Source organism: Ursus americanus, chromosome 24, assembly GCF_024610735.1.
Source record: "Ursus americanus isolate L20-20 chromosome 24, mUrsAme1.1.p, whole genome shotgun sequence".
NCBI lineage: Eukaryota > Metazoa > Chordata > Mammalia > Carnivora > Ursidae > Ursus > Ursus americanus.
The window spans coordinates 40,946,885-40,963,914 of NC_142150.1; the positions used below are offsets into that span (position 1 = coordinate 40,946,885).

General features: G+C 58.6%; 1 protein-coding gene across 2 annotated transcripts; it reads right to left on the reverse strand.

Annotated features, from left to right (window-relative positions):
- Positions 1-6,273: 6,273 nt before the first annotated feature.
- On the reverse strand, positions 6,274-16,873 carry AP5B1 (adaptor related protein complex 5 subunit beta 1). Of its 2 annotated transcripts, none has more exons than XM_045775670.2 (3): positions 16,803-16,873; positions 8,979-9,146; positions 6,274-8,874 (listed from the first exon to the last, which is right to left on the reverse strand). In XM_045775670.2, the coding sequence occupies exons 2-3, from the start codon at positions 9,126-9,128 to the stop codon at positions 6,391-6,393; spliced, it is 2,634 nt and encodes an 877-aa protein (XP_045631626.2). In that variant the 5' UTR covers positions 9,129-9,146; positions 16,803-16,873; the 3' UTR covers positions 6,274-6,390. The 2 variants fall into 2 exon arrangements, with proteins under 2 accessions (XP_045631626.2, XP_045631627.2); XM_045775671.2 differs by lacking the exon at positions 16,803-16,873 and adding an exon at positions 9,489-9,596.
- Between the last annotated feature and the right edge of the window lie 157 nt (positions 16,874-17,030).

The window sequence follows — 17,030 nt, forward strand, 5'->3', positions numbered from 1 at the left end:
TCCAAAGCATATAAAAATAGCAGATATAAGAAGCAACTACCCCCACCCCCACCAGGCTCCATTTACAGCAAGGCTGTGCCCAGAAGAGCACCTCCCTTCCTACCCATAAGTCTGAGATCCAGATCTGGTTGGACGAAGCATGCCTGTGGCTCACAGGGTGGCAGAGATGTTACTGTGGTTCTGTGCTGGTGGAACTTGCTGGAAAGCCATTCTGTAGGGTGCCTGGGAAGCCTGTTTATGGGGAGGTGTCTCACTGGAGATACTTTATTTTATTTTTTTTAAGATTTATTTTTTTAAGAGAGAGAGAGGGCACAAGTCAGGGGGAGGGGCAGAGGGAGAAGCAGACTTCCCATTGAGCAGGGAGCCCGACGTAGGGCTTGATCCCAGGATCCCAGGATCATGACCTGAGCTGAAGGCAGACGCTTAACTGACTGAACCCCCCAGCAGCCCCTCTCACTGGAGATACTTTGCTGCAAAACTGTCACGCGCTACAGGCGGCTGGTGCTGACACAGCCATGGTGCTGAATCTGCTTGTCGCCTGGAGCCTTGGGTCCTGGAGAAGCTTCAGGGGATGGTCTTGCGGGTCTGTTAGGAGGTGAAAGGAAACCTTCCTTCTGCAATGGCTCCTCTGCGCCCTCTGCTGACAAAGCTTAATAGTGAGCCAGCGGCACAGACCGATATTTAAAGGGGCCTGATTTATTTTCACAGAGCAGCCATTAAGAATGAATTTGGAGCTGAGAGTCACCTGTACCCCAGCAGTGAGCTTTAGCCTATTTTCCTCCCTCTCCCTTCTTCTCCCACGCTTTTAATTATGTTAATTACATTAATTATTGCAATATAAAACATTTTTTTACATATTTATCCTCATGCCACCTTTGTTCTAGCCTCAGGTCATATATACGTAGATTCATCATCTCTCGGTTGGAAGAAGTGCTTTCTCTTTCAGACTGGCTCCTGGGTGCCCAATTCCTTTTTTTTTTTTTTAAAGATTTTATTTATTTATTCGATAGAGATAGAGACAGCCAGCGAGAGAGGGAACACAAGCAGGGGGAGTGGGAGAGGAAGAAGCAGGCTCCCAGCAGAAGAGCCTGATGTGGGGCTCGATCCCAGATCGCTGGGATCACGCCCTGAGCTGAAGGCAGACGCCTAACCGCTGTGCCACCCAGGCACCCCATGGGTGCCCAATTCCTGAAGCACTTGTTGAAAAACAGAAAACTGTTTCCTATGGCCTTGATACTTGAAGGACAACTTGTTTGAATATAAAATCCTTGGTTCACCAAAAGTGCTGGCCCACTGCTGTATTGCTTTGTATGTTGGCTTTTAAAAAATCTGATGCCATTCTGATTCCTTTGCCTTTGTGAGTTATTTGGTCTTTCTTCCTGAAGATCTTGAGCTTTTTTTTTTTTTTTTTTTTGAGAGAGATTGACAGTGAGGGAGCCAGTGGGGGAGGGGCAGGGTGAGAGGGAGAAAGAAAATCTTAAGCAGGCTCCATGCCCAGCGCAGAGCCCAACCTCACTGAGAGCATGACCTGAGCTGAAATCAAGAGTTGGAAGCTTTGGGGCGCCTGGGTAGCGCAGTCTTTAGGCCTCTGCCTTTGGCTCAGGGTGTGATCCTGGCATTGCGGGATCGAGTCCCACATTGGGCTCCTCCACTGGGAGCCTGCTTCTTCCCCTCCCCCTCCCCCTGCTGTGTTCCCTCTCTCGCCGGCTGTCTCTCTGTCACATAAATAAATAAAATCTTAAAAAAAAAAAAAGTTGGAAGTTTAACCAACTGAGCCACCCAGGCGCCCCTTGAGAATTCTCTCTCTCTCTTTTTTTAAAATATTTTGAAATCTAATGGTTTTATGAGGATATGTCTCAACATTGATTGTTCTGGGTTAATTTTCCAAGTTTCCCAGTGGGCCCTTCGATGTGCAGATTTTTTGCTCTTGGAAAGTTTTCTCGTAGTGTTAAATATCAGCTCTGGTTCACCGTTTCATTTTTCCTCTAAGACTCCAATAATACAAATGGGATTCCTTCTTTGACAATCTTCCACCATTATTGTGTTCTGACTGCGACTTCTTTATCTCATTTTCATTCTCTTGGTTGTTTTTCTTTCTTCAGTGTCCCTTATTATATATTTATTTGAGCCTATTCTCCTTTGGGCATCTTACAAGGTAATCTGTATTCTGGATAATTTTGTCTGTTCTTCCATTTCTCTCCTGAGTTCAATCAACCTTCTTCATTCTTTTCCTGCGTTCTATCAATTTCCATCCTTTTCAAAATTTCTCATTCTGGGTGAGTTTGCGCATCCTCAAACACTTGTTCTGAGCATAGGTAGCCTGTTCAGAGTGCGTGTTCAGCTTCCTGCTGCTTTGTGGCTGTTAATTCAGGGATGTGTGTAAATTTCCCTTGGTTGATATGCAATGAAATTCATTTTTTGGTGTGTTGCAATGACTCCATATGAACCTGTTAATCTTTCCTTGCTAATTTCTGTGGCGCTGGGCATTTTCTTCCAAGTTTACTGCTCCCTCTTCTGCCTCATCTGCGGAGTCCAGATGCTTTCATGGGTTTGTTTGGAGAGTGGGGAGGGAGCTGTGGGTCCTTGATTTTGTTCTTTCGTCTTGCAGAGCCATGAAATTTCTCCATTTGCTTCTCCTTTGACAGCCAAATGCCAAAAGGCGCTTCTCCCTTCCTTTTTGCCCTTTGCTCTCCCCGAATCTGTGTTTCAAGACTGCCCAGTCAAATCACCACGTACTTTGAAATCCCTGTCTTGTAGTCAAAGCTCTGACCTGCCCTAGACATGTCTTTACCTTTTCGGACTTGAGGTGGACTCAGTCTTTCTGGGAGGTCTTCCATCAAGCGGCGGCCCTGACTAGCTCCCCTCTTCTCTTCTAGTTTCTCTCTGCCAGTCTGCCCAGAGCCCGTGTAGGGTGGGGCTGGGACGGGGACGGGGATGTGGGAGAGCATGAGCTGTCACTTGTTTTGTGCTTGTTTTTACTTACAGGTAGTTTTAAGCTCGAGCATTTTATCTCCAGGTTATCCTGAGGGTTGGTTTTGTGTGATTATATCTTTCTCTTCTCTTTATTCCATATTATTTTTTTGGCGTGGAGGCGATGGGACCCTGTGCTGCTACCAGCGCTGTCTTTACCCATCTGGAAGTTTGTCTCAAAATATTCACTTCTCATCCCTCCAGCTTTGGGCCTTGCTAGTTCAGAGTCCTTGGTACCAAGAGTGAATGCTAATGGACACAGCCCTGGTTCTTTTGAATGGGAAGGGAAGAGCACTACCTTGTCATTTTGCCCTCTTCATGCCTTGGAACCAATAGCTCTGAAAGGATGACTGGTCCTGGTGATCAAGGAAGAAATTGTTGTGGCCACACAATGGAGAGGGAGGGGGAGTCCCCAGGACTGCCAGGCCCAGTGATGACGTTCACTCAGAAAACTAAAGACACTCAACGCAGGCAGACTTACCAAGGACTCAGGCCTCTCAGGGATGAAGATCACCTTACTAGGTCAAGAGCCTTGAAGGAAAAAAAAATATATATATATATATATACACACACACACACACACACACATATGTATATAAAATGGATAATAGAAGAAATAAGTTATAAATACCAATCTAGGGTTGAGAAAGAAAATACAAAATGCCCGATTATATCTGAATTTCAGAGAAACAACTTTTTTGGGGGCGGGGGCACAAGTATGTCCGAATGTTTGGGACATATTGATACGAAAAAATTATTTGTTGTTTCTTTGAAGTTACCTGGACACCCTGTACAATATTCTTATTTGCAAAAGCTGGAAGCCCCAGTTACGGCCTTGTAACTCATTGCACAATACTTTCCTCCTTGCAAGTAAAATATAGCTTAACCAATATTCCTCCCCATGTCTTTTCCTCTGTGTCATGTGAAGTGTGCGTTATAACTGATTACCTTCCTAATCCAGTGCGTTCGCTACAGAATCCCGGGACGGGGTCGTGACTCAACTATCAAGCATCTCCACGTCCACGAGCATTTCTGCAGCGGCCATGCCAGGGTGGGGGTGGGGGGCCAGGAGCCCGAGTGCTGGTAGGGAATGTTTTGCCCCAGAACCGACACTCTACGTTTCAGTAGCCAGAGCTGGTCTCAGGGCCGGGCCTAACCTCAGGGAGGTGGGGAAAGGTATGAATGTACCGGGAAGTGGAGAACCAGCAGCTGGCCCACATTGCTAATGTCCAGACAGGTGGCCAGGGGCTGATGGAACTTGGGGTCTTCCCTTTTGGGAGGAAGTCTTGGTTGTAGGAGGGGTTGTTGCGGGAGCAGGTGGTTGTTGCTATGACCTTCGGGAAGCTGAAGTGTGAGCAGGGGTACGTGGGCATGGAGCATGCACAGGGGTGGACCGTGTGGATGGCGTGGGCTGGGAACTCATGTCCATCCCTACCTTCCTAGGCGTACCGAGAAGATGCAAAGCTAAGAACTTGAATTACTCAGACATCACTTAGTCCAGTTAAGCACATGCGTGCCTTTTGAATTCTGCTCCTAGTGAGTATCCCAGGGCAACTGTTGCAGAGACACGTGAGGGGACATATATGACGTCCACTGTGCCAGGTGTGTGTGTGTGGGGGGAGGTTGGAGGTCATCCGGGGCCCAACAGTGGAGAAGTGGGTGGATGCATGGTTGGCTTGACAGACAAAGGGATGGTTGGTGAGTCCTTACGCAAGCCAGTGATCTTAATCTTAGGCTAAGGATTAACCCTACCTCCCGCGTCTGAGGCAAAAAGAAAACAAGTGTTCTCCAGACTCCCCTCTGCTGGAGGTCCGTGGGAGACGTGCACGGCCCACTCACTGATGCCCTCTGAAGGACCTGGGCAGAGGGAACCAGGCCAAAGCCATCTGGCAGCTTCGGGAGCTCAGCCTCTCTGTAGGGTGCCCGCACGCCGGCTTCTTGGGGGTCAGGAGGCCGTGCTGGCAGCCCCACCTGCCTTCCAGCGGCCGTCCCGGCACCAGGTGCTGAGAGGAGCTGGACGGCAGGCAGGGAGGGCAGTGTGTTCTAGAACTCACCAGTGCCGAGACTGGCTCCCCAAGGCCCCCTTCTCTAGCCTTCCCAGCCGCCTTGGAAGGAGCCAGGTGTCCGCAAACAGCTGGATAAGCTTGTTTCCTGGACCCAACCCCTTCCCGATTTGCCGTAGCTGGCCCAGATCACACGAGACCGCCATACCTCAAACTTGGGACAGACCTCCTGGCCTGACCTGGAACAGCCCCGCTTGTCCCAGGCCCTGCTTCCCTTTCCCATGCTGCCACAATTTGGAGGGGCAGGAATGGCCCACAGGAACTTGTGGGCCGGAAGCCCAAGAGGAAGGGGCCCTTCGCCAGCAGAACAGTTAGGCCTGAGCCCCTGGTCCTTCTGGGCCCAGCACTGCTGACTCCTGCTCCTGTGACCTCCCAGGGGCTGGCCCCAGGACAGGGAGGCCTGGCCGCTCTGTGGCCCTCTGGCCTGTGCAGTTCTCCCTTCTGACGGTGTGGTAATGGAAACCTGCTCCGAGATGACAAAACCCGATTACTAACCAGCTGGGTGACCACAGGAAAATCATTCAACCCCTCTGGCCTACAGATTTCCTCATCTGTGGGGCCCTGCTGAGCTGTTGCAAGCATGCCGTGAGGCACCATCGTCTGTGGAAAATACCAGCTTCGTGCCTGGCAGCAGAGTTGGCCTCCATACATTTGAACCCAAAGTATCTCACATGTTTGGAAAAAGGACAAGGGGGACTAGTTTTTTCTACCTGGAAAATTCTCAGGTCCGCAGGTTGGGTTGGAGTGAGGAAAAGTCGGCTTTGCTGTAGCGCACGTCGGGGGGCCTCCCTCTCGCCGGCTCCCAGGCTATGCTGACGGGCCCTTCCTGGAGCTGGCTCCGAACACCACAGCATGGGGAGCCCCCTCCCCGGGAAGGGGCCACCGGACCACTGCAGCCTCCTGTTTCTGGCCTTTGGACCGTCGTCCTAGCTAGTCTGAGCTCCCTGGGGCAGGGACCCCACCAAGCTCTGGCGCTGAAAAGCCTGGTCCCCGGTGAGGAGGCCTAGGGCCAGCTCCCACGTTCCTAAGTTGCTCCATGGCTTTGGGCTGAGCCCCAACCCTCTCTGGGAAGCAGAGACAGGATATTTTTTCTCCTCCTTGCCGGGCAGGAAGAAACTTTGGAGCCCTGCAGTATGGGGGTTCCTAGTCTGGAAGTTTTCCAGGAGCCTCTGCCCCCCGCCCCAACCCTGCCGTGTGCATGCCCCCACCCAGGGCTCAAAAGAAAACAAACTAGTGAAGGTCATTGGTGAATGTAAGGTTTGTTTCTTTTTTTAAGAAAGGAGCCACAGGACTGTGTTCTGGCCCTCAGTGCCCTCCTTGGGCAAGATCATCTCAGGGTCTGGCCTGGCCTCCGGGTTCAGACAGCGGCTGACAGCCCACGGAGGTAGTCCCCGGCCAGAGGCAGCACAGCCCAGTCGTCTGTCCGTAGGGCCACGGGCACTCCGTCCGCCTGGGCCGCCTCCAGTCGCAGCAGCAGCCTCGAGTCTGGGGGCAGGCGGATGGCCACATGGTAGCTGGTGGGGGGCTGGGCCACCACCACAAAGGGCTCCAGGTGGCATGACACCAAGGCCTCCAGCCCCTGTGGCCCAAGAGGGCACCAAAGGCGACTCTCGGTGCCCTTTGGCAGGCAGGAGTCCCAGAGCTCCTCGAAGAAGCCCCGCTTGTCCCCGTCGGGGGCCTGCGGGAAAGGCAGGAAAAGGTCAGCGAAGTTCACAGGCAAGGGCGGCAGGTGGGCATGGCACGTGAGGCCAGCGGGGGTGGCGTACAGCGCACGCACGCCCAGCTGCGTGGGAGCCGGGCGGCGGGGCTGCAGAGGCAGGAGCAGAGGGGGGCAGGGGCGGCCCGGGAGCAGGCAGGGCACGTGGATGGCCCCCAGGGGTGCGTAGAGCTGTCCTTCTACACGGAAGCGCAGCTCCAGAGAGTAGACGGGCTCCAGCACCTCCACGTGCAGCCGCAGCACGGGGACCGTGCCCACTGCTTGGCGGGGCCCCACACTCAGCCGGATCGGGGCCGGGGCCTCCTGCACCATCAGCACTGCGGCGAAGCCCTGGTTCTCGGCCACCAGTGAGGAAGTCAGTGCAGGGGCGGCCAGCGAGGGGCCCAGGGCCACCCCCAGCTTGGGCCCCGCCAGGTGGGCCAGGAGGATGTAGTAGAGGCGTGCGTGGTCCCGCCCATCGGGGTCCTCCAACTGCCTGGCCAGTGCCTGCAGCAAGTCGGCCAGGCCTTCCCCGACACCCGCCCGCAGCAAGGCCCGGCAGACCTGCAGCAGGGCCTGCTGGAGGCCCCAGTCCGTGCAGTGGGCCGCCGCGGCTCGCAGGAAGCCGAGGGTGGCACTTGGAGTGTTCCCGTCTGCCACTTTCGCCAGTATCTGCAGGTGCCAACGAAGGGCCTCGTCCCTGCCCGGCCTGGACACCACCTCCTGCCGCAACACCGCTCTCAGGGGCTCCCCCAGCTCAGGGCCCACCCTGTCCAAGAGATCCACAAAATGGGGAGCCAGCGCAGGCCGGGCTCGGTACAGCCGGGCCAGTCCGTGGGTCAAGGGCGTCAGCACCGCAGGCTGCGTGGCTAGACAGTGAACGACCAGATAGGAGGCCTGGAAGCAGAGAGTGGCCAAGGCCCGGGGGCCCGCATCCAGGGCTGCCCTCTGCCGCAGGCCAGCCAGCAGCTCCTCCAGGTACTGCCGGGGGCTCCAATCCTGGCCTTTCTCCTCCTTTTCTTCATCTTCCGCACAGAGCAGGCACAGCAGATGCAGGCGGGCCAGGAGGGCCATCGGGTCATGCAGGAGACTGGGCAGGAGGCCGCGGCACAGCCGGGGCCCCAGCAGCAGGGGGGCGGCCTCCTCGCCCGTGGGGCCTAGAGGCCAGTTCTCAGGGAAGTTCAGCAGGCAGTGCAGGTAGAAGAGATGGGTGGGCAGGGGCAGGGCTGGGTGCTGGGCGGCCAAGGTGAGCCGGCGGAGCAGCAAGGCCTCATCCTGGGCCGTGAACAGGGCTTCGCCAAAGGCCGCCTTGAGTGCCAGAAGGGCATGCAGCAGCGTCAGCTGGGCCGTGCCCAGAAGCCGTACCAGCTGTGGCTTGAAGAGCACTGGTGGCTGCCCCCGAAGACCCCGCAAAGCCCAGCCCAGCAGCCACAGAAGCTGGGCCTGAGCCACCGGAGTGAGCAGGTAGGAAGAGTCCAGAAGCTGGGCCACAGCAGCCCGCAGCTCCCGGGCCTCCTCAGGACTGGGCTCCAGCACTGCGAGGCCACACTCCTCCTCCTCAGCTGCCGGCCAGCTGGGTGCCTGGGGCTGAAGGTGGGCATCCCCTTCCTCGGCTAGTGCCCAGTTCCAGGGACCACCAGCCGTGGGCGTATCCCCCGCCACGAGCAGGCCCTGCAGGCCCGCCCTCGCCCTGGCCTGTATCACCAAGGTGTTGCGCAGAGCAAGTGCCAGCAGCAGGCTGAGCGGCTGGACTGGCCCTTCCTGCCCGAGCAGGCCCCGGAGCAGCCCCAGGCAGCCCCCCAGCAGCCCAGGCTTGCAGCTCTCCAGCTCCCGCAGGCACTCACACGCTGTGGCCTGCAGGGGGCGCTGCTCCGAGGCGGGACCAAAGCCTCGCCCCAGATCGCGGCCCGAGGCCAAGCCAAGAAGTAGGGGCAGGAGCCGGCGGGAGGCTCCCGAGGTGTGGCCCAGCGCATCTCCTGCCGCCAGGGCTGTGGTGGCCGCCAGTAGCAGGGGCCGCCGCAGGGCTGAAGGCCGTGGGGGCAGAAGGACCAGGGTGTCCAACAGGGAGGTGGCGGCTGCCTCGGCCGCAGCGGCGTCCGGCCACAGCTGGGCTGGGTACTCCAGGCTGAGGGCCAGCAAGGAAACCTGGGGATGGGGGATTTGGGTGGGAATCACGAAAATGAGGTTCGGGGCGCGGTGGGCTGAGGTGACCAGATGGGCCAGGGCAGGGGGTGCACGCAAGGGCCTACCTTGGCCTGTTCGCTCAGCTTCTCACTTCTCAGTTCGCTCAGCAGGTCACGACCCAGATCCTCACCCTCGGGACTGGCCATGAAGGCGGACGGGCTGGTCCGGAAGGCGCCCAGGCGCTGGGCCCAGGCTTCCCGGCTCAGGGGTCCCATGGTCCGACACCCAGGACCCTGCAAAGAAGCCAGGGAAAGTCAGGCCCGTGGCCGCCAGAGGGCGCCCGAGCAACTGCGCGCACCCCGAAGGGGCCGCCGTCACCCCGGGGCCGCCTCGCAAATCTCAGCCGCCCCCTGCCACACGCAGACGCCGGCGGGTTCCCCGCGCCCGGATCCCGAGATGAAACCCAGAAGTTTCGGGGGCGACGCCAGAGCGGCAACCAAGGGTCCCCGCGGGGCAGGGCCGCCAGCGCGGGGTGCGTGCCGAGGGCTCATTAGGCCGCCCGCCAGCTGCCGGCACCGAAACCACAGCGCCGCCCCGGCCCCCAGCGCCCGCGGTAACGGGCCGGCCGCTCTCACCCCGCCTGACTCAGCCGCCGCGGGCGCTCGGGCCGACCGGCTCCTTCCGGGCGGCGGCGCGCGGCGGGGCGGGGCGCACGGCGCGTGGGCGGCGGGGGCGGGGCCGTAACGGGGCCACCGCCTCCCCTCCCGCCCCGCCAGCAGGTGCCGACTCGCCGGTTTCGCTGGGGCTGAGTAACTGTCCCGCTGCGCGCGGGCCCCCCTTCCCCGAAACCGCCTCAGGCCCGGGCAGAGGCGGTGGAGTTGAGTGGGCCCGGGCTCCCGGATGCCGGGGTCCCGTCCGCTCGCGGGCTGCGATCCAAGGGCCTTCCGGGGGGCGTCGCCCGCCGTGCCCGCGAGGATGGCAACCAGCGCGCCCCCCGCCGGCGTCCGGGCGCTCCGCACCCTCCGGGGGGCGTGGGGTGCGGGTCTCTGGGCTCCCAGGGTGCCCGCTGGGGGGTGTGCAAGGTGCGGTCCAAGAGCGCCCGCAGGAAGTGCTCCTCGCAGCCCCGGCCGAACCGGTCGGGCGGGCGCCTCAGGGCTTGGCTTCGCTTCTCCGACGCCGGCCCCGGCCCCCCACCGGCTGGGCTTGGGGGCGCGGAGCCGGCGCCGGGGTCACCGCGGGCGGAAGCTGCTGACCTTTGCCTTAGGCCATACCAATAGTTGACAGGCGGCAAGGGCTGTGGCAGCCGAGCCAGGGTGAAGCTGGCAGGGCAAGGCCATAATCCTGGGTGAAGCGGGGAAACAACGGGATGCAGACGTGCCGAGCAGCCGGCCCGGTGGATCGCACACGGCATGCCTAGCACGGACGCGGAAACAGACTTCGCCGCCCAAGACCCAGGGCCAAGCAGTGCACGAACCCAGCACTCTTGAATTCCAGTGGGCTGATCAGAGCTGTTTGGCGACACTCAGGGGGCTTGCCTGGAGCTCACCAAGCAGCAGTGCCTCCTGGGCCCAGGACCCACACGGCAGATGCCCCACTGACCGCTGGCTTCCGGGACCCAGAACTGCGGGCGTCCAGGCCCCACAGGCTACAGTAACGCCTTTGGCTCTAATTAGCCGCCTTTGAAGATGAAACAGACCTGAGCCCCCATGTTAGCGCTGCCAACTAGTTTCTCTCCTTTCTCCAGGCTCCGAGGGCCCCTCCCTACCCCGTCCTTCTGCCCTCCAGATGGGAGGTGGTAGGGAGTGGTGCAGTAGAGAGAGCTGGAAAAGAGGCTGTCTGGGTGCCCACGGTGCCAGGGATGCCAGGGGGATGGAGATGGATCCACCCCGAGGGACAGGTCCAGCTGGAAAGCCTGGTCCCAACTCCTCTGGGCCCTGGCTCCATAGTTGACTCACAGGCGGCAGCCCCAAACCACTTCCCTCTAGGTGCCTCAGTTTCCCCATCTATAAAATGGGAGTGATGACTCCCGCCCAAGAGACTGTGGGGTGGGGCAGCCTGGCTAATTAAACCTAAGATGAAAGAGGCCAGGATGAGAGCAGCCTTGGGAGGGAAGGCAGCTTGGGGGTAACAAGGAGCCTGTCTGGTTTCCCTGTCTGAGGCCCAGAGGGTGCTGATAACTACACACCCCTAGCCCTCACCACTCACAGGGAAGGAGGAATGATTATTAAACCTCTTTTACAGCTGAGGAGACAGGCTTCAAAGGGTCAGGAAATCTGCCACTGGCTTTGGCCCTCATTCCGCCTCTGACAGCAGCGTTTCTGAGCCTTGGCTCCTTGGGGCCGGGGGTCTGGAGGGAGGGAACCTGCGTGTGGTTCCCGGTGTTGTGGTGGGTACATCCACACGGACTCCCAGGCTCAGAGCAACCCTGGGGCACCTGGGGATGGGTATCATTCACAGATGAGGAAACGAAGGCCCGGAGAAGTGCAGTCACTTGCCCAAAGTCACAGAGCCCCTAAGAGGTGGAGCCTGGACGTCAGCAGACAGCCCCTACTGCCCCTGACTTGGCCCTCCTTCCATACCAGCTACCGTCAGCCCTCTTGGGTGTCCAGGTCCTGGGATGGGCTTCCCCCTTACCTGCCTGCCCAGATGTCCCTGCCCTGTTCCTCTGTGGGAGGGTGGCACTGGTCTGTCCCTGGCACAGGCCAGGCACAGAGCTAGGCTCAGCCCACCAGAACCAAGGGCATGAATCTGCAGTCAGCAGGCCTGTCCAGGAAAGTGACCTCCCAGCCAAATGGGCCCACATGTGGGCTGCAGCCAGGTGGCTAAGCAGGGAACTCCCGCACTCGATGTTCACACCTCATTCCTTCTCTTCCTGCTCAGTTTCCAGCCTCCCGGGTGTAGCCCAGCTCTGGGGAGACAGCAGACACAGGGCTTGGAAAAGAGAAAGTCAGTTTCCCAAGGGGTCCTGAGCCTCAGTTTTCTCATCTGTAAAATGGAGACATGGCCAACCCATCTTCCCAGCACTGGGTGCTCCCTGGGGATACAGGGATGCTTTAAAAAGAACACATCGATAGGCAAATCCATAGAGAGAAAGCTGAGTAATGGATGCCGGGGGTTTGGGGAAGAGAGGAATGGGGAGTGACTGCCAATGTGTACGGGGTTTCTTTTGGGGTGATGGGAATGTTCTGGAAGATCGTGGTGATGGCTGCACAACTCTGTGAAGATACCAAACCCCCTGAATTGTATACTTTAAAAAGGTGAATCTTATGGTATGTGAACTGTATCTGAATAAAGCTACTACAATGGTGTTAAAAGAAAGAGGTCCTTTGTATACAGAACTTTCGAGAGGAGAGGGGGTCAACAGACAACAAACAAACAGGACAAACCAAAATTTCACAGAGGAAAAGGTGCTGCAAGGAAAACAGGACAGGGTGATGTGCCAGAGGTGACCGGGGGACAAGGATTTAGCTAGGGTGGTCAGAGGGGCCTTTCGGAAAGGGGGGAGGGACACTTGGCTGAAACCTGAATGACAAGAGGTAACCAGTCATGGAGTGGGGAGAACCGTTCCGGGAGGAAGGCGCAGTGGAGGAGAGGCCTGAGCAGGACCAGGTTTGGGCGGGCTCCGAGGATGGCGGGCACACGCAGAACCAGCAGGAAGGGAGAGGTGAGCGGTCAGGAGGCCAGGAGGGACCAGAGTGCACCAGGCCTCCAAGACATGATTCGAGCTGCCCTGGGAGCCGCTGGCGGTTTGGGCTACGGGAGACCGGGAGACCGCTGGCTGCGGGTGGGGGAAGGGGGCCAAGGTGGCTCAGGAGGCTGCCCTGTGGCCAGGTGAACCGTGACAGGGCCTCGGCCCAGGGTGGTAGCTGCGGGGCTGGAGGTTTGCGCACAGGCTGGCTGATTTGGGAGCTCCCAGGACTTGGCGGTGGGTGGACGTGGAGGGTGAGGGAGGAGGGGGACAGATGACTTGGGGCTTTGGTCTCCGCGATGGGGAAGTCTGTGGGAACTGAATACGGTCTGGCAGGCCAGGCACGCAGCCACCAGGACAGCCTCCCCTGGCTCCTTGGCCTCCTCCAGCAGGAACCTTTGGCTTCTCCCTGCACGGCTCCAGGGGCTCCGGGGGCCCAGATGGCTACTGCCCCCCCCACCCCGGCTCCGCCGAGGGAGCCTTTGTCCACCCCGATGGCGGGACGGTTGGGAGGCCCACGGGCAGGACCTCCGCAGCGGCGGACGAGTCGGTGTCCGGCCAGTACTCGTGGTTTCCCAGGGGCTTTGTGGCCTCCGCGAGGCGCTTGTGGAACAGCGCTGGAAAGGCCACGGTCTGAGACACTCAGAGGCCTCGGTGGCCGGGGCACCATCAGCCTTCTTTAAGGCTGAGTCCCTTTTCGAAGGCTGCTAGACTTCTGGGCAAAAGCAAATCAACAACATCTCTTGACCGCTTTGAGGAACAGAGCTGGAACTGGGAGCCCCACTTTACAGATGTGTAAACTGAGGCCCTGACAGGTTAGGTGGCTTGCCTCAAGTCCCCAGAGACTAGAAGTCTGGGGCAGCCCAACTCATCTCCCGGACGGAAGCCCTTCTGTCTTCAGCCTCCCTGCTTCCCAGCCCCTGCCCCACCTCCACCCCCTCCAGGCTCCCCTGCTAAGCTTTCTCGGAGAACAGTTAGGGGTTGTTCCAAGCCTTCTCCATCTAACTCCTGCCCCAGCTCTCCCCGGGCTTCTCAGGCTGGGAGCCCAGCACCAAAGGCGGGAGCCAGCCACCATTCTTTGGGGAGCACAGTCCTTGCTTGCTTGCTTGCCGGAGTTCTGCCTTCCTTCACACCCCTGTCCGCTGTACCAACAAGAGAGGTCCGCTCAGAACACCTAGAATCAGCTCATGGCTCTGTGTGCAGGCGGTCCAAGCCACCATCACCTCCTACTTACTTGTCTCTCTAGTCCTCTGTTCTTCCACGGCTTCCCACCACTCTGAGCCTCCCATGACATGGCACAGCTGCCTCTTCAACCTCAGATCCCACACCCTCCCGCCCCCTCACAATACCGCCTCGTGTTTTGGTTCATCTCACAGACACTGGGCTCACTTCCACTCTGGGGCACCAGCTGCTCCTTCCATGGATCCGGCTCTCCCCTGCTCGCACAGCTGGCCCCTACCGCTTTCTCAGGTCTCAGCACCCCTGCCTGTCACTATCCCAGCATCAAAGTCATGCATCACTCTACAAGTTTCCTTCTCTGTCTTGCGTCACAGAATCAGTGCCAAGCAAACGGTAGGTGTTCGATATTTGCAGACTGAATTAAGGAATACGAGTGGATGATATCCGACACTGTGTGAACGGAGCAGAAGGTGCCTGCCGTCACGGAGCCCACGGATTAGCCTGCTGTTTATCCAAGTTCACGCTCATTGTCTCGTTCTGGGGCGGCTTGTGAACCACAGACTACAGCCTATGGCTCACATCTGACCCGCAATCGTATTTTGACTTGTCCCATGTTTTTTGTTTTTTCTTCTCAGCCAACTTTTAAAAATTGGTACATTTCACACACAAATCTGGATTTTTGGCTTTTTTTCGAAAATGGACAGATGTGGCCACATTGGGTTTCTATGCTCAAATGACATGACTGTGACTGTCCCTTTCGATAGGCACATTCCCCACCGTCCCCACCATCTCTCTCTCTCCCTGACACCTCGTGTCTGTGGCCTTCTATCACCGAACCTACCCTATTGCTTCCCTTATAATAAATTTGCTCCGAATCCATGCCTCTGCCGAAAGTTGGAACATGAAAGCCTGAGCGGGTCACATGAGTCAAGAGAAAGAGATTCATTCATGCAACAAATATTTATCGATAACCCACTATGTGCAGGTACAGCTGTAGACATGGAGAAACAGCAGCGGACAGCATGGGGGAGGATCCCTCCCTCCGGACATGTGGAACATTCTTTCTGCAAGTGGAGACATTTGAGTGGTTCCTTCCTAACCGCCCCTCCCCCCCATGAGAAAGACTGTGCTTCTTGTGTCCCAGTCATCAGTGAAGACTTCGTTTTCACTAAGCACTTACTGTATAACAAGCCCCTGTCCGGGTCTGGCACAACCAAAATGCTCAATAAATACTTGTTGAATTAATTCACTAAATTTACCTCCTAGACAGACTGTGTTGGTCAATGTTGTTTCTCCGGGATTTATTCAAAAGGTAAGTGCATAGTAGGTGCTCACTTCATGCCAGTTGAACCAAAGGGTGCAGGTAAGAAGGGAGGGCGGACAAAGTACATTTGGGGTGCAAGAAGGCAAAGCCCTGGGAGAGGAAGGGGCAAACAGGGCCGTCCCTGCCACTGCGGGAGCTCACAGTGACCCCAGGAGGTAGGTGACAGGATTCTCAGGTGATAGACTAGGAAACAGGCTGGAAAGGAAAGCCCCTTGGCCAAACTCACAGGCCCCAGCAGGGAGTGAAGGAGGAGGCCCATCTGCCCCTGAAGTACAGTCTCCCCACCAACCTAGGGTGCTCCTGGACCACCTGCGGGCGGATACAGAGGGCCTGCCTGGAGTCGGCCACCAGCCTTCTGCTCCCTTTTGACGCCTGACTTTTGAATTGTGTGAATTCATTTATCAGGCTCATTTCCTCTTCATCTGTTCCAATACACGTTTAACATGTGGGAAAGGTGTATGCGTGGTAGAGATCCTGAAATGTTTATTTTATATGGGGGTAGAAGTCCAGCTAAAAGGAGGAAGGGGGTCCCATTCCTGACCGCAGTAGGCCAGCTGGTAAGAGTGGCCCAGCCGAGGCCACAGTAACTTGGAAAGAACAGTGCTCCCTCCAGCTAAACCTGGGGGCTGGGCAGAGCTTGTTGGAGGGTTGGGGGGAGGCGGAGGGTGTGTGTCCTAGGCCGAATGTCAAGAGGGTGGGCTGTGGGGGGGGAAGCAGACAGAGCCTCTGCCTTGCACTGGCTGCAAGCAAAGTAGGTTAGGCCTGACTGTTTCGGACGTCCTCAGCCTCCTCGGCCTTGTTGCACCTGAAATCTGGCCCTCTGGGACCAGGGTGAGGGTGTTTGCGGGAGTGTAAGGCCCGATGAGTAAGGCGCTAGGGTCTGGATCCCAGTGGACTCGGAGAGGTTTAAACGCTCCTTCCTCCACGGAGCCTTTCACACTCCCCCCGGCCAGAAAGCGGGCTGCGGGCAGGGATCAGCGATCTGCTCTCCGCGGGCACTCTCCGCTTTGTACTGTGGCCGCGTCGTCCCCGCGGGCCCGCCCACCGGCCTACGCGCTCCTGGGGCCTCGCGTGCCTGCCCGCACGGAGCCGGAGCCCGGCAAATACCTCTGGGCTGAACCACGAATTGCTCAGCCAGGCCTTCGGGATCCGGGCCGCCTGGGGCCCGGCCCGGTTCAACAAGTGTGGGCGGGGCCGCCGGTTCCCGCCCGACGGCTTCGCGCCTCCCCAGGCGCCCGGGGCGCGCCGAGCCAGGCCGGGCCGGGCCCCGTTGGGCGAGTTTCATTTCATCACCCGCAGAGCATGCGAGCGCGGGTGCACATAACGTTGCCCCCTCCCCTCCTCGGCTCCTTCCGAAACTCCGAAGCTTCCGTTTGCGAAAGCTGGCACTCCCGGCTGGGAGGGCCCGGGAGGGCGGCGGCCCGGCCGGCGGGGCAGCCGGGCGCTGGGGGCCCCACGCCGGCCCCCCGCCCCCGCCCGGCCACCCCGCCCAGGCCTCGAGGCCACCTCACCGGCAGCGGAATGGAAACCGGTTCGACAGGTAACAAATAGGTGGGTTGTCACCGTTATTTCCCAACGCATGCGCCGTCGCTTCCCGGGACGCTCCAAGCTAATTAGCTCAGATCACCCCCCCACCCCGCCCCAGCCACCAACACACACCGCCGCGAGCCAATAAAGCGTGAACCCGTCCGTCCGGCTCGCACTTTAAGACTTCCCGAGCGGCCGCGGGGGACGCCAGTCGAGCCGGGAGACGCTTACCTGCCACTTCCCCCGCCGCCCGGTGCACCTGGCTGCAAGGGCCTCCGTTCGGAGGAAGGGCAGCGACGGCCCCGCGGAGTTGGAAACGGGCGCGCGCCGTCCCGGGCACGATCTCCCCGCAGAACGTGGGGGCACTCGGACGACTGGTTCCCTGGACTGCCCCCTCCCCTCCCCCGCCTCCAGCTCGTCCCGGGAAAGGTGGGACGGCTCCCGGCTCTAGTTACGGAA